This window comes from Gastrolobium bilobum, unplaced genomic scaffold, assembly GCF_033153095.1.
Source record: "Gastrolobium bilobum isolate Gb01-03AN ecotype WA unplaced genomic scaffold, APGP_CSIRO_Gbil_v1 utg6230, whole genome shotgun sequence".
NCBI classification, from domain to species: domain Eukaryota; kingdom Viridiplantae; phylum Streptophyta; class Magnoliopsida; order Fabales; family Fabaceae; genus Gastrolobium; species Gastrolobium bilobum.
The window spans coordinates 13662-29120 of NW_026895870.1; the positions used below are offsets into that span (position 1 = coordinate 13662).

At 31.9% G+C, this 15459-nt stretch overlaps 1 protein-coding gene across 3 annotated transcripts; it reads left to right on the forward strand.

The window, feature by feature from the left end:
- The first annotated feature begins 12954 nt into the window (after positions 1–12954).
- LOC133296527 (probable WRKY transcription factor 40) lies at positions 12955–14554 on the forward strand. 3 transcript variants are annotated; one of them, XM_061495529.1, is made up of 5 exons: positions 12955–13103; positions 13257–13319; positions 13491–13829; positions 13920–14036; positions 14131–14554. In XM_061495529.1, the coding sequence occupies exons 1-5, from the start codon at positions 13029–13031 to the stop codon at positions 14473–14475; spliced, it is 939 nt and encodes a 312-aa protein (XP_061351513.1). In that variant the 5' UTR covers positions 12955–13028; the 3' UTR covers positions 14476–14554. The 3 variants fall into 3 exon arrangements, with proteins under 3 accessions (XP_061351513.1, XP_061351515.1, XP_061351514.1); XM_061495531.1 differs by having other exon boundaries at positions 13260–13319; XM_061495530.1 differs by having other exon boundaries at positions 12955–13101; positions 13252–13319.
- The last annotated feature ends 905 nt before the right edge of the window (positions 14555–15459 follow it).

Genomic DNA, 15459 nt, shown 5'->3' on the forward strand with positions numbered 1-15459 from the left:
AGGTAGAATATTGTTAATAATTTGCCCCACATAAGTAGCAGATCGCAACATAAGAGTTGGGCGTATTTTTTAATCTTCTTCTCTGAAACCAAATAAAAATAAATAATTATTTGGACTTTATTTCACATCTCCAATTGTTTGAGATATAAAAGTATTATTGACTCCTCACCTAACAATTTAAATTTTTTGGGTAGCTCAATATTTTTTCTTGGTTATCCATGATGAAAACGTTTCTTGGATGCAGATGTAAGAAACATTTAGTTACCCATTTAATCTAATCAATATTTGGTCATCTACACTACCTATTTAAAATATAAGGAATGCGGTGAGAATCTTTAATAAAACGAGTTTTACATTAATTATTCATAATTAAAGTCTAAAGAAGTGGAGTTAATTAAAATAAACATATCATAAAAAGCAAAATACAAACCCAATAGAATAAATGTATATATCCGGGCAGCACTTGAAGACAATATTTACTAAATTAATCCACATCAACAACGTAAAGACTTGATAAAATTGGTCACGGATTGATTCAATTAATTTTGGGTATGGCGGCAAACAAGATAAGCTTAACCCGATCTTAATTAGTTAGAAAAGGGTAAAAAATAGAAGGTACCAAAAATGAAATTGACAAATTAAGAGAAGCCGGCATGAACTCGTGATTAGTATGGACAATAATAATAATAATAATATGTAGGGCATTACCGAAGATGGCGTTGAATATGCTTATCTCATGCATGGCATCACTTTGCAATGACCCTTATTCATGTAGAAAATGAGGTTTGACTCAACTCGTATGGCCATATAAAAGTTTTAAATTTGATTTTTAATGCAGATGATTTTTTATTAATAACTTATTTGTAAATATTATTGTCAATACTCACTAAAATTTATAGCATATCTTATCCTTTGAATGAGAACAACCTTTTATTATATAAACTTTTTAATTTTTATTACAAACGAAATTGACATGCAACTTGTTTGTTTTTAACAGGTCAAAGGCTTCAAACGGAAGTTTGACTGAAGAAACGAAAACTTAGTTATCTACAAAAGTGTTTTGGAAAGTTAAACTATTCTGTTTGTGTCAAATTAATCTAAAATAAACAAGCTATTAAAAGATGGAATTTCTAAAATTATATATACGAGAGCAAAGGATTTAGAACTCGGCAAAAAAATTTAAATATTGTATTTTTAATAAATAATTATGAATACTCAACTGTTTATAACTAAATACGAATATATTACACTCAATCACGCTCAGAATTGGGTGTGACCACTTACGCCCAACACCAGGCGTGACCACTCACGCCTAACTGGTTTGACTTAGAAAATTATTAGTGACGACGTGAAGTATGATTAGTGACTAAAAATAATTATAGAGAATTATAAATTTTAGTTTATTTTAAATAAAAATAAAATTGTAATAATTGTTTTTGTAATAGTGATTTAACATAATTGTAATAAAAAATAAATTTTAATTTTTTGTGTTTTAAATGTTGGAATAGGCAATTAAATTATTTTAAATTAAATTAATTACAACAATCAATTTGTACTTTTTAATAGTATTCTATTATAACTGATTCGTCTTCATCCGAGTCTCCGCGGTCTACATCCGAGCCCGAGCCCGAGCCTTCCCACTACACATGTCTTTTTTGGACCATATAAGTGGGAGGTACTTCGAAGGAAGATACAACGCACCCACGTTTTACATACCGTGTGGAACGAGAATAAGATTAAAACGTTTAGATTCGTCGAGGTAAACTATAGGGGGACCTAATCATGCTGATATTCCAGATGTGGACCCATCTCATGGAACATGCCTGGTGCTGGGCATGAGTGGCCACGTCCAATTCTGGACGTGACTGAACGCAATACATTCATATTTAGTTGTAAATGTATTCGTAATTAATTATTAAAAATACAATTTTGAAATTTTTTTGCCTTTAACTCATCTTAAATAAAAGAGTAAATTATACGGATTTGTTTTTTTAGAGATACTCAAGTTATTTTTCTTTTTTAATTATGAAAAAATAAAGTTTTATTCTCATTAATCTATAAAAAGAGTAAATTACCTTTTTTTTGCCTCTATTGTTCAGTTCAAGATGGTTTTTTTGTGTTGAGTTTAATACCCCTTGATGGTTGTGCGAGGTGCTTGGCTGATTGTTCCTCCATAAGTAAAATAACTAATAAGCATGTAAAAGTAAACAACAATGAATCTTGGATTCTATATCATTCAACTTTCTTGAAATTATGGTATTCCAAATACAAGGGATTAAGATAATCTACAGTTAGGACGCAGACTGAGAAGAGGGACAGTGACTAAAATGTCACGTTTTGGCAAAAAAATTATCAGAATGTTACGCGAATAGTAAAATTTTCCAAACTGCCACGCGGCATAATTCGCTACACAGTCTAGCGAATTATGTATGCAAGTATTCGCTACACAGTGTAGCGAAATATGCCACGTCAGAATACACAGAACCAAAAAGTATCATGTGTCAGAATTGTTGAAATTTGCTTCATAGGGTAGCGAATTTCAACAATTTTGACACATGGCACTTTTTGGTTCTGACGTGGCATATTTCGCTACATTGTATAGCGAATTACTTGCATGCATACTTCGTTACACTGTGTAGCGAATTATGTCACGTGGCAGTTTGACAAAATTTACTGTTGACATAACATTCTAGTAATTTGTTTGCCAAAGCGTGTCAACATTGGTCACTGTCCCCGTCAGAAGAACTCATTAATCGTGACGCGGCTATGCATGTGTTACGCATTTAGATCTTTTTCAGGGAATGAAAAGCTTACTTTCCTAAATAAAAAATAAAAAAGTGGGGGAATGAAAAGCCGACACAAGTCGACAAAATCACTGAAGAATCTACAAAGTCGTTCTTAAGTCAAATAATGTGTGTTCGTTCCTCAGCTCCTTCCCATTGTTTTTGTTCTTTTTTACTTCTCGATACCCTTGAGTTGAAAATGAAAAAGCCACACTCTTTCTCTCTCTACCTATTTGCCTAAACCAATGAAATCCCAATTTGTGATTGAAACCAAACCACAAAAGAGTCAAAAACACCCACCAGTTTTTGTCAGGTTTTGTGGTCTAAATAGTCCAGCACTTGAGCACTTAATGCGCCTCTCCTCCAATACAAACAAATTAAGAAAGGAAAAATATTTCAGCAGGTGTTCTAGAAGTTTTTATTTGTGACACACTTTGTATTTCTCAAAGTACATAAGCAAATTTCTTGATACATGTATTGTAAGGGATTCACTCTTCTTTTTTTTGGGACCCATTCATTTTATTTTTTTTATGAAAATAACAAATAAATTTTTCTGTAGCAACTGCATAAAAATTAAACCCAAATAAGAAATGCCTTGTGGTTGAACTTGAACCAATCCATTTCTTTTTCTTAGGCATGTGATGAGAACTGAGACCACAAAAAATTGAATTCAAAGGCTAAATTGTCCATAATTGGGTGCTATAATTAATTGGATGTGGACATGAGGGAAGACCCGTCCATCCATGTGAACATGCCTTAAGAAAATTCTGGTTTTGTTTTTCCGGGTTTAATTCAATGGATTGACCAATTAGCTGAATACGTAGAGAATTAGTAGCTAGCTTTTTGGCCACGGAGTGTTTGATTAATTTGGTCATGGTCCATCAGTGGGTCTCACTTCATGTACTTTCTTCCATTAGGTCTCTCTCTCTCTTTTGGATAATATTCTTCCATTAGGTCTCTGAATCTATCCTATTAGCTCTTTTGTATTATCTGTGCATTTTGTCAAAATCAAAGTCTTTCCTAATTTGCAAAGCACATTTCTTTTAAGGGTTATATTTTTATCACGAGTAAATATCTTTTTTGGTCTCTAATAAAAAATACGATCCCCACTTTAGTTTCTTACAAAAATAAATTAGTCAGTTAGTCCCTAACAAATTCAAAGTGGACCCATTTAGTTGAAATCATGGTCCCTCACAAATTCAAAAAAGACCCATATTAGTCCCTCAAAAAGACTAAAATGGGTTCACTTTGAATTTGTTAGAGACTAACTGACTAATTTATTTTTGTAAGGGACTAAAGTGGGGACCGTGTTTTTTGTTAGGGACCAAAAATGGTATTTACTCTTTTATCATTTTACGGGTTATATTTATGGGTTCGCTTTTTCTACGGTGAATGTAGATAACTTATTTACAGTGAGCCCAAAACGACGTCATTTTGAGACGAAAATTAAGGTATTTTTGTAATTATAATTTATTTCAGGGTTATAATAGTCTTTTCATTATAATTTTTTAATTTTTCAACCCAAAACGACGTCGTATTGGGAGCGAATATAGATAACTTATCTACATTCACTTTAGAAACATTAAATCCTATATTTATATCATTTTATATGAGATACTACTAAAAAAACTTGTATAGCAACAGAATTATTATGGAAATTCTATTGTTAATTTCATCTTCGCTACTACTTTCTGTCGCAAATTCCCTCGCAAAATCATTTTCGAAAGAATTTGCTACGAAAAGTAATAACAATGATGAAATTAGCGACGAAATTTTCATAACAATTCTGTCGCTATACAAGTTTTTTCTAGTATATAAATAAATTTTTTACATACATAAAGAGAGATGAATCTCACCTCTTTTTTTTTTCTCTTTCCTCTTACCTATAGGTCTTATTTGTATTTTATTTTTACTACATGAAATAACTTTGAAAATTATTTTCCTTATTTTAAATACTATAATTTGTTAACTCCTTCCTTGCTATTCATTATTAATATTTAAGAGATTATACGTGGCACTCTATTCGTACAAATTTTCTTTTAAACCAATTTTTTTTAGTTAATTGAATTACAAAAGAATAAAATATTATTATATTGAATTTCACTGTATCCTTTTCTTTTTCTTCCCCTTACAAGTTACTACTAGTCAGTGAAAATGTTTTATTCAAAGAGATTTTTAAGTTCTGCGCCAGTGAAACATGTGCGTTTACTTATTACAATAGAAGTGAGCTAGCTGATGCATGTCAAATTGATTATATTATGATGTTAAAGATACGACATAAAATAAGATAACTCAATAAACAAGTTTGTAAAGAGTTATCTATGAGATACAAACAGCAGTGCTTTGACAACATCAGGATTCAATCACTATTCACAATATCAAATTAACACATTTGTACATGGATAATGGTTAAAAACAATGTTATTAAAACCGATTGGGTCATTGACCCGATCGAGGTACCGGGTCACTAGGTCATTGGTTCAATCGCATGATCCGATAATTATATATAATTTTATAATTTTATAATTTATATTAAAAAATTATAAACATACTCAAATATCTAAAAAAAAATTAATAAAAATTTCAAATATTTTAATACAAAAGATAATAAATCACATATTATTATCAAATAAAAAAGCAAACAAAAATATAATGATCGTGATACGAGGCTTTAGGTTCGTAAAACGATATTTCTAACTATAAATTAATTCAAACTTTTATGTATAGTACATAATTGAGATAATATTAGTGTTGTAGGTACATAACTTATGTAAGTCAATAAGCAAAAAAATATTCAAGTATGACTATTATGATTTATTTTGAAAAAAATAAAAATTTGGAATTTTTTTTTGGGACCGGGTCGGGTCACCGGTCTTCATAAAAACCGACCGGGTCGCACCGATTCTGATGCATGACCAGTCCGTTGCTTCAACCGGACCGGTTATATGACCGATTTACTGGTTCTCGGGTCGACCCAGCCGCGTCTGTCTGATTTCAATAACTATGGTTAAAAATCTTGTGTCTGATACAGAAAACGAATACCTTCGCTACTACTTGGCATAAAAATTAAACAAAATTATAGATATCGAATACATTGAGGCTCTGGGCCAGCAATATAATAACTATAATAATGATATATCGATCTTAGATTATCTAATGGATAAGATGATAAAACTCTTGAGAACTGGTGCTCTTTCACTACCCATTAAATATTTAGGTACACTATAGTACAGATATGTTAATTATGTGCACTGATATTTAATGCTTTTATGTACAGTGAAAAATTAAATAAAAAATCACATATCTTTTTAGAATCTTGTTCTCTCACTTATGTAGATGCATATTAATTATTTTATTAAAGGAATCTGATTAGAGATAATAAAAGCTCACTGCACAAAATAGATCTCAGCTATCAGCCCAAACGAATTTTTCCCCTAGGCTTACCAAAAAATACGGTCAACAGTGGGGATAATCTAACACCACTTAGCCACGCCACATTTCCCACATCCGTCGGTGTTTGACTTTTGTGTGAGATTCATTCTCTTAACTTTTTCTTGCCCATAATAATTGCAGTGGCCGACGTTACAACAACCTGCATGCAAGTATATAATAAATTTTTTTAAGAATATAAAAGACAAGTGTATATATATATATATATAAGACAAGTTTTTTTTTTATAAGAATGATTTTTTTAATATTTTTTTGACATTGATTCACTAATATCTAATATAATTTAAAAATTAAAATTGTCAAGTATAAGTCGAATTTATGATAAAATTAAAAATATAACTTATACCAATTAGAGGTGTTCGCGGTCTGGATTGGATCGGTTTTGGAAGTAAAAATCATGTGATCCAATCACTTCAGTTTGATCATATAATCATCCATTCGATTTGTATATTTTTTCAAATCCGATCTGATCCAATCCAATTTTTTTCGGTTTGGATTGGATCGGTTTTTTGAAAATCCTAAAATTTATTTCATGATTATTGTGCAAATAACATCTTTTGTATATATTGACTTTGTAATTTTTTTTTTAAATACAAAAGCATTAGTAAACTATAATATAGTTTTTTTTGTGGAGAATGAGATACGAAGCTCTTCAAAGATAAAACTTTGTTGATGAGATGCGATTAGATTTTTTTCTTGGGTTTAGTTGATGGATTAATGAGTCTTGAGTTTAGAAATTTTTAGACTACGATTAGGGAAAGACCCAAGTAGGTAGAGGGGAATTAATATATTGGATCGGTTTGGATTGGATCGGTTTTCATCAACCCATCTAAAAACCGATCCAATCCAATTAAAAATTTTCGATTTTTTATCGATTTTTCGGTTCGGTCACCGAGATTTGAATCAGTTTGGATCGGTTGATGAACATTGTTAATACCAATATAAAATAATTATTATTATATATATATATATATATATATATATATATATATATATATATATTAAATGACATCAATGACCTAAATTGAGAGTATAAAGTACTCTGATGTAATATTGTCTTTAACGTTTTTTTTTATTTAATCAATTACTAGTCACTTGACTCATTCACTAATTAAGTAATAAGTCTGTTTTAAGTAAGGAAAATCCGAAGTATGACGGAATTTTTAGCACGAACTTTACGAATTTATTAATTTCCTTTCATTGCTTGTATACAAAAACTGAAGTTAACACTTTTGGATAATCTCGCTTGTTCAACTTCATGCACTAAAGAAAAAAGTGGACAAAATTAAAGAACAAGAAAAAGAAAACTGGAAGGAACGACAGAAAAAAAGAAAGAAAGAAAGAAAAGGCAAGAGCAAATTAAGTGCAGTTCTCCCCTTGGATCCTAGAGAATTAAGATTCGGCGAACTTTATATGGCGGAGTTTACGATTTCTAATTCATTGCTTGAATTTTCGTCGGGAAGTCGTTAACTGCGTAGAGGATCGTCCAGGTTACCTAAAAAAATATATTTTTTGGGGTCCATGTCATCTAATATTATATATTTGATAAATAGCAATTACTTTAGCCGAAACTTTAGATCCACATTAATCCTACATTAAATATGTTGATTGATCTTTATTCTATTATAGGGTTTAATGTATCTATGCAGATAATTTATTTTCAGTAGAAGGTCCGTTTGGATAGATTTTTTTCTCCAAAAATTACTTTTTTTTATCATAAAAAAAGCACTTTTCATTACAATGTGCGTTTTGATATTTACTTTAAAAAAAAAGCATAAATTACAAAAAGGTAAAAACTTATTTATTTGAAAGCTAAAAAAATTAGCTTTTAAAAAAACAGAAGTTAAAAGCTAATTTTTTTTTTTAAAAAAAACCAAATATTTTTTTTAAAAATCAAATAATTTAATTTTTGTTAAAAAAACACTTGTGAAATAAATAAGGTATAAAAAAACTTTTTTTAACAAGGCCATAAAAACAGCCCTAAATGAAGCATCAACGGATAGGAGTTAATTAGCACGTACCACGGAGAAAAATAAGGAAGAAATCATTCATTTTCAGGTCAGCTTTGTGTTAATTAAGAAGATTTCTCTCCAACGGTTTTAAAGCGATGCACCCTTCATATTGACCTAATGCATTTAGAAGAATAATTTTTTTATTATTATTTTTTTGGAAAAGAAAAAAAAAAGTCTTTCTAAATACTAATTCAAGGTTCTTAATCAATTTTAATACTCAAACATATATAATGAGGATACCTTCTTAAAAACTAAGTCAATTCGTTGGGTTGAAGAAATCATATATTTGAATTAATAGAAAATAAATCTTTTTCTTTTTGGTAGAAAAAAATTTATTTCTAAACATACAATAAGATTAATTAGTTAAATTAATAATTTAGATGTAAGCTTAGTACCCTTTATATGACTTTTTAAGCGAAAAAAAAAACTGCTCCCAATGATTTTTTTTTCCAGCTAAATAAAGTTTTGCGCTTTTTATTTTTTGTTTTTTTAGAATGTTTCAATATATGTTATTGTAAAACTAATCCATCAGACATTGTCATGACTGATTACTTATTAAGAGGTTTTCCAACAACTATGTTTCGTAAGATTGGAACTTTAGTCATTTTTTAATAGTTGATAAATTTTTAAAGTCAGAAAAAGTATCAATCTCATTGTTGATTTATGATAGAGTTATGTTTATAAAAAATAAATTTAAAAATCGAACACAAATTACGGCTTACTTAAAATCCCATCACATTTGCCAATCCTTATTCATTATCTTATTTCTAATTTTAGTAGAACAACATTTATCACAAGAATATTGAATTATTATTTTTTGGATACATAAAAATTTAAGCGGGGTTAGACACTGGTATCCAACTAGGGTTAGGGACGACCCCTCAACCTTATTGAGAATTTTCGAAAGGAATTATATATTACCTACCAACAAAGTTCTCACATCGGTTATAAGAGTTCAAATCCACACCCTTGAGGGGTATGATCCAAACTCTTAGGTAACTGTGTCCACCTTTGTTGGCAGAATACTAAAAATTTAGTCATTAAGGGAATACAGGATGATTTGCTTAACGCACCCCTAGGGGGCGTTTGGTAGGGGATAACTTTTTTTTGTTATTGGGAATCATGATTCCCAAGAATATGTTAGAAAAGTTAATTTTTCGGGAATATTAGCAAAAAATTGTTTGGTATGCCAAAATATTACCTGAAATGTTGCTCAAGTTTTCTACTTCTATATTTGGTTATTGCCAAATATTGCTAGGAATGTAGGGCGATTTTACAAAACTAACTTTACTCATTATTTTCATTCGAAACTTTTCCAATTCAAAATTAAAATAAAATATTTACATAATCGATCAGACAACAAAATCAACATTCACAAAAAACAAAATTCGATAAAGAAACCATTATCGTCGAAACTCACAAATGACTAGGGTAATGAAAAATCGTCTTGACATGAGGTTAACATTGACCCAAAAACAGATCATATAGAGTTCGTGAGTGAAGAAATAGGGAATTCCTCACTCATAATTTTTCAGATTTGTGTAGAAGCCAAAGGGAATGACGAGATGTTCAGGAACCAAACATGTGCCCATTCTTTATGTTCTGAGTGTGTCATTAAACAAGTGGCCACAAAGATTCAAGAAGGCATAACAGTTGTTTCGTGCCCTGGTTTGAACTGCAACAGTGTGTTGGAGCCTGATGATTGAATGTCAATGCTTCTTGTTGGGTATGACTCATACTTCGCATATTGATGAGAGCTCTTATTGACGGAATAGAAAGACAACCGGGGTCCCGCTCGGTTGAGCTACCAGTTGGATGAGTAAGAGGCAGAACACGATTACTTTATCTACTGCAGAGGCTGAGTACATGGCCTTGACACATGTTGTCAAGGAGGCTGTTTGGTTGCGGAGGTTGTGCAAAGAGCTTGGCTTTGCACAAGCAGAAGTGACAGTTGGGTGTGATCGTTAGAGCACCATTTTCTTGACTAAGAACCCAGGTTTCCATGCAAGGACCAAGCATATCGACATACAATACCATTTTATCGGAGAGAAGGTTGAAGATAAGGTTGTATTGTTGGAGAAGGTTGACACAAAGGTCAACAATGCTGATTTTCTGACCCAAACAGTGACTTCAGAGAAGTTTGAATGGTGTACAGTTGCATTGGGATTGAAGAAACATGCAAAGCATTCATCAAGTGAGAGAATATTGGGTATAGCTCATACTTCGCATATTGATGAGGGCCCTTATTGACGAGGTCAGTAGAAAGGCAACTGAGGTCCCGCTTAGTTGAGCTATTAGTTGGATGAGTAAGAGGCAAAGCACGGTTGCTTTATCTACTACAGAGGCTGAGTACATGGCCTTGACACATGTTGTCAAGGAAGCTATTTGGTTGCAGAGGTTGTGCAAAGAGCTTAGCTTTGCACAAGCAGAGGTGACAGTTATGTGTGATAGTCAGAGCATCATTTTCTTGGCTAAGAACCCAAGTAAAGGCTTGGTACTGTTGTATGCATCTGACTTATTATAATCTTATTTTTTTTCTTAGTAGTTCGGGCTTGGGCCTATGAATAGATGTTGTTAGGGTTTTCTAAATCCTATTTACCTTTTCTTGTAAATCGAGTGACTTGTAACGAGTGACAGTGAGGTGGATATAGTACAAACAAGCTAGACGTAGCCTACTTTGGGTGAATTAGGGTAGATCACAGTGTCAATCTCTTTTCCTTTTCTCTTATTTTTTTCTGATTTGTGTAATTATTGATTTCTAACACTTCCAAGAGGAACTTTTTTTTTTTGTTGAGTTAGGGCATAGAATGAGAAGGAAGATGTGGTGAACATGCTTCCAAAAGACGTGCTTGATAGGTGGGATGACACACTGTGTAAGGCTCTTTTGCTTACAATTTCAAAATTCTATTGCCCTTTTAAAGATCGTTTGCTATGCTGCTTAATTACAATGAAGGGAAGATATTAGGGAGTCTGAGTGCCCTTTTTGCCATAGACTCTTCTATACAAGGTGTTATGTCCAAGACATCCTAGGGTTCTGTGCGAGGTGTTCCAGACAAGGATATTTTAGTCCTATAAATTTTGTGAAATTTTTTCACCCGGTTGTAGTTTTTGTTGGGAAAGTATGCATTAAAGCTTTACAAATTGGAATCCTGAGAAAATCAATTTTCGTGAAAATTTTCATAATCCTTATATCAAACGTGGGTAAATAAGATTTCCAATATAAGCTTTTCGGGAATATGAAAAAAATTCATGTACTAAATGCTCCCTTAGTATGAGATTGGGTTTGATTTATGATAATAAATTGTTGTTGATATTATGATAAAAATATATTATATACACACTACATTTTTATAATTCTCCCTTTATACCCCGTTTTACAAAAGAGAGAGAAAGAAATTAGTAATTCATTTGTCTCTCTATCTTGTTTTTGTTTGAATATATTGCACCTAATTAATTAATTAAGTATTGGCACACAGCATAATTTTTATTCTTTTGCAAAAAAGTTAATTTACTAGTTAATCTTTCTAAAAGAAAAAGGTATAAAGGAAAAATATAAAAATATGATATACGAATAATACTTATTTTTAATAGGACAAAAAAGTATGTGTGGCAAAAGTGTGTGCGCGACGCGTAGAAGATAAAAAGTAAAGAAACCAAGTCTGCTAATTGAAAAATAAGTGTAATTAAATAATACATGCAACGTGGAAAATGTTTGAAATAGTAAACGTGAAAACAAAGAAAAAGGGGGACCACGTACACAAACCCCACTACTTTGTAATTTTGTATATTTATTTGTAAAAGTAAAGTATGGGCGATCGACAAGATGGCTTCGGTCAATATGCAACTTCTAGATTCTATCCGCTCCTAATATTATACTAACTTTTTATTTTATCATACTATGATGAAAAGAGAAATTGTTTATTTACATGTACAATTTTTTTTTTTTTAAATATTAACTAATACTTGTATGTAAAAATTTTAAATTTATACAAAAGTATGCAATTATCATAATAATCTTGTAAGGTGAGACATGAGCCCATTTGAATTCACAAGTTATTACTATTATTTATGGGCAAAAGATTTCTCAAGTGAACGGAGATAAATTATCTTCAGCGAGTCCAAAACGATATTATTTTGTGGTGAAAATCAATGTATTTTTATAATTCTAATTTATTGCAGAGTTATATTAATATTTATTATTATAATTTTTTAATCTTATAATCTCAAAACAACATTGTTTTGAGCTTACTAGAGATAAAATCATCTTAAGTGATCGAAGAAATACTTTTCTTATTATTTATTTGATGGAGAGGTGTGATTTGACTTTGAAATTTAATTTCCACCGTTTTCTTGCAACAAGAATTCACCGTCGTATATTCTATTCCCGACCTTTTTCTTTTAAATAATAATACATGTAGATAGATGGACACGTTCTTCTTATCAAGTATAGAAATAAACAAAAAATAAAATAAAATAAAATATATTATAAGACCTTGACCGGCTTCATTGTTAAGAATAATATTCGTGCATGCCAGCTCTTTGTTTGTTTATGCAAGTGGGATATATTTCCCCATGTGTCTTGTCTCTCTTTCCACTCAGTTTCCTTCCTCAACTTGAGTTCGTGAAGTGCTACTACCTACCTCTATATATATGTTTTATCTCACTTTGTTCCCTCCCAATTTCTTAAAGTCTTAGGCTTTTATCTCAACTTCATTTGGGTTTTGCTTCATACAAAACTAGAAAGAAAGTTCTCTACTTGTTTGAATTCATTTGGCAGCTAGTCATGGATTGTTCAACATGGATTAACACTTCCTTGGATCTTAACATTAATTCCTACAGAGTTCATGAAGAAGTTCCTGTAAGTATAAACCATCGAATAATATATATATATATATCATTCTTGCATGCATTTCCAGAAGCTCTAATTATGTGAAATGCTTTGCCGAGTGAGAGTGAGAATATTATTGTTTGATATGATGAGTTATTCATTGTTGTGTGCTTTTGATTTCAGAAGAAGGAGGTGGAAAGCAAGCTTTTCTCATTGGGGATGACAAAGTTTTCTGTGAAAGAAGAGGTTGGTTGAGCCAATTGTTTCTTTATTTTTTTTTAGTTGTGATCATTTGATTTGTCAGATTGTAGAACATATAATTGCTTGAATGATTGTCTTGTTCTTTAGTCCATTATGGATACTAGATATGGGGGCCTTTTGGCTAATCCTATATATATGCTATTGCTGCCATTTCAGTCCACTGGTGGTGACTTAGAGAAGGAAGTGAAGAGGGTGACAGCAGAAAACAAGAAGTTGGCCGAAATGCTCTCAGTGATGTGTGAGAATTACAACACATTGCGGAGCCACTTGATGGAATATATGAAGAAAAATCCTGAAAAGGAGCTCAGCACATCATCAAAGAAAAGGAAGTCTGAAAGCAGCAATAACAATAATAGCAACCTGATGGGAATTAACAATGGAAACTCAGAGAGCAGCTCGACTGATGAAGAATCATGCAAGAAACCGAGGGAAGAAACCATCAAAGCAAAAATTTCAAGAGCTTATCTCAGGACTGAAGCATCTGATACAAGCCTTGTAAGAAGACTCTTTAATCTCCTAGGCTCCTACCATTCATTCACTCTTAGGTTAATTGTTTGACATGCTTTTCATTGTATGTGCTTTCAGATTGTTAAAGATGGATACCAATGGAGGAAGTATGGACAAAAGGTGACCAGGGATAACCCTTGTCCAAGAGCATATTTCAAGTGCTCTTTTGCTCCAAGTTGCCCTGTGAAAAAGAAGGTAAGATCAGTGCTAACTAGGAACTGGTTATTCAAATTAATGCCATTCATTATATGGAGCTGGACCTCAAACTAAGTTTGATTTGGTTATTCAGGTGCAAAGAAGTGTGGATGATCAATCTGTCCTGGTTGCAACTTATGAAGGGGAGCACAATCATCCCAACCCTTCTCAAATTGAGGCAACTTCAGGTTCTGGCCGTAGTGTGACCCTTGGGTCAGTACCTTGTTCAGCATCTCTCAGCTCTTCCACACCAACAGTTACCCTTGACATGACAAAATCTAAGTGCAGCAACGATGTCAAGGATACAAAACCAAAAACAGTTTCACCTGATGTACCGCAGGTTTTGGTGGAACAGATGGCTACTTCTTTAACCATGGATCCTAATTTCAGAGCAGCACTTGTTGCCGCCATCTCAGGAAGACTGTCGCACAAGAATTAGATGGAAATTTGGTATAGTATTCCATAGAATGGATCATTTTTAGACCACAGGATTTCTATGTAAATACAGCATAGAAAATTGGGACATATTTTCTCAATTTGATCCTTTAAGTGGAAATAAAGTTCCACTAAGGATACCATGTTGAGCTGATTAAACTATAGCCAATCAAGCTGAGTTCAGCCTGCTTCATGGTAAAGATCTAGCAAGCGTTTTTTTGGGACAAAATAACTGGGATATCTCAAATCACATTTCCAAATAAATTCTTGCAAAATTCTCAGAAAAAAAATTCCTTTCAAGTGGGGCAGCTCTAATGGCAAAGACAATTTCTCCTTTGTCTTCCTCACTACTGTCTCTCTGGAAAGCCAACCTACTTCTCAATGTTTAATACACAGACTCAGTCTCCTAGATTTAGATTTTTCATTTTAGAAATTATATTATACATCATTCAAGTATTGTAAGTGAGGAAATATAACTCAAAACATAGAAGAATCAAAAAAGGTATCTGCATGATGGGAGTTTTCAATTCAAAGATTGGTATTTTGATTTTGAGCAGCAAGTCCTCATAATTGAATTTTGAAGTTATAAAATTGATTTAGTTTTATACTCGTATCGATTGATCATATAACTCCTACAAAGCATCGTATTTAATACTTAAAAATGGTAAACTGAATTATTGAAATACAATTTTTTACTTATTTAAATCCAGTTTAGAATATATGCACGTCACACAATCGAAATAGGCCGTTTGTTGAAAACAGATTCTGCTAACATAATAATAGGGAGTTTCACTAAACTATCTGCGCTGTGCTACGCATATTTTAATTAAACCGAAAATTACTTAGGCAACAGTTCATTAAGCAATAAGCATACCCCTCAGGATGGCCTTATTGAGGTTTTGAATGATATATAATTACATATAGTATAAGTTGTTTTGGATTTAAAGGGGTTTAAGTGTGATCTTGAGGCTTCCTAGTGAGAGAGTGA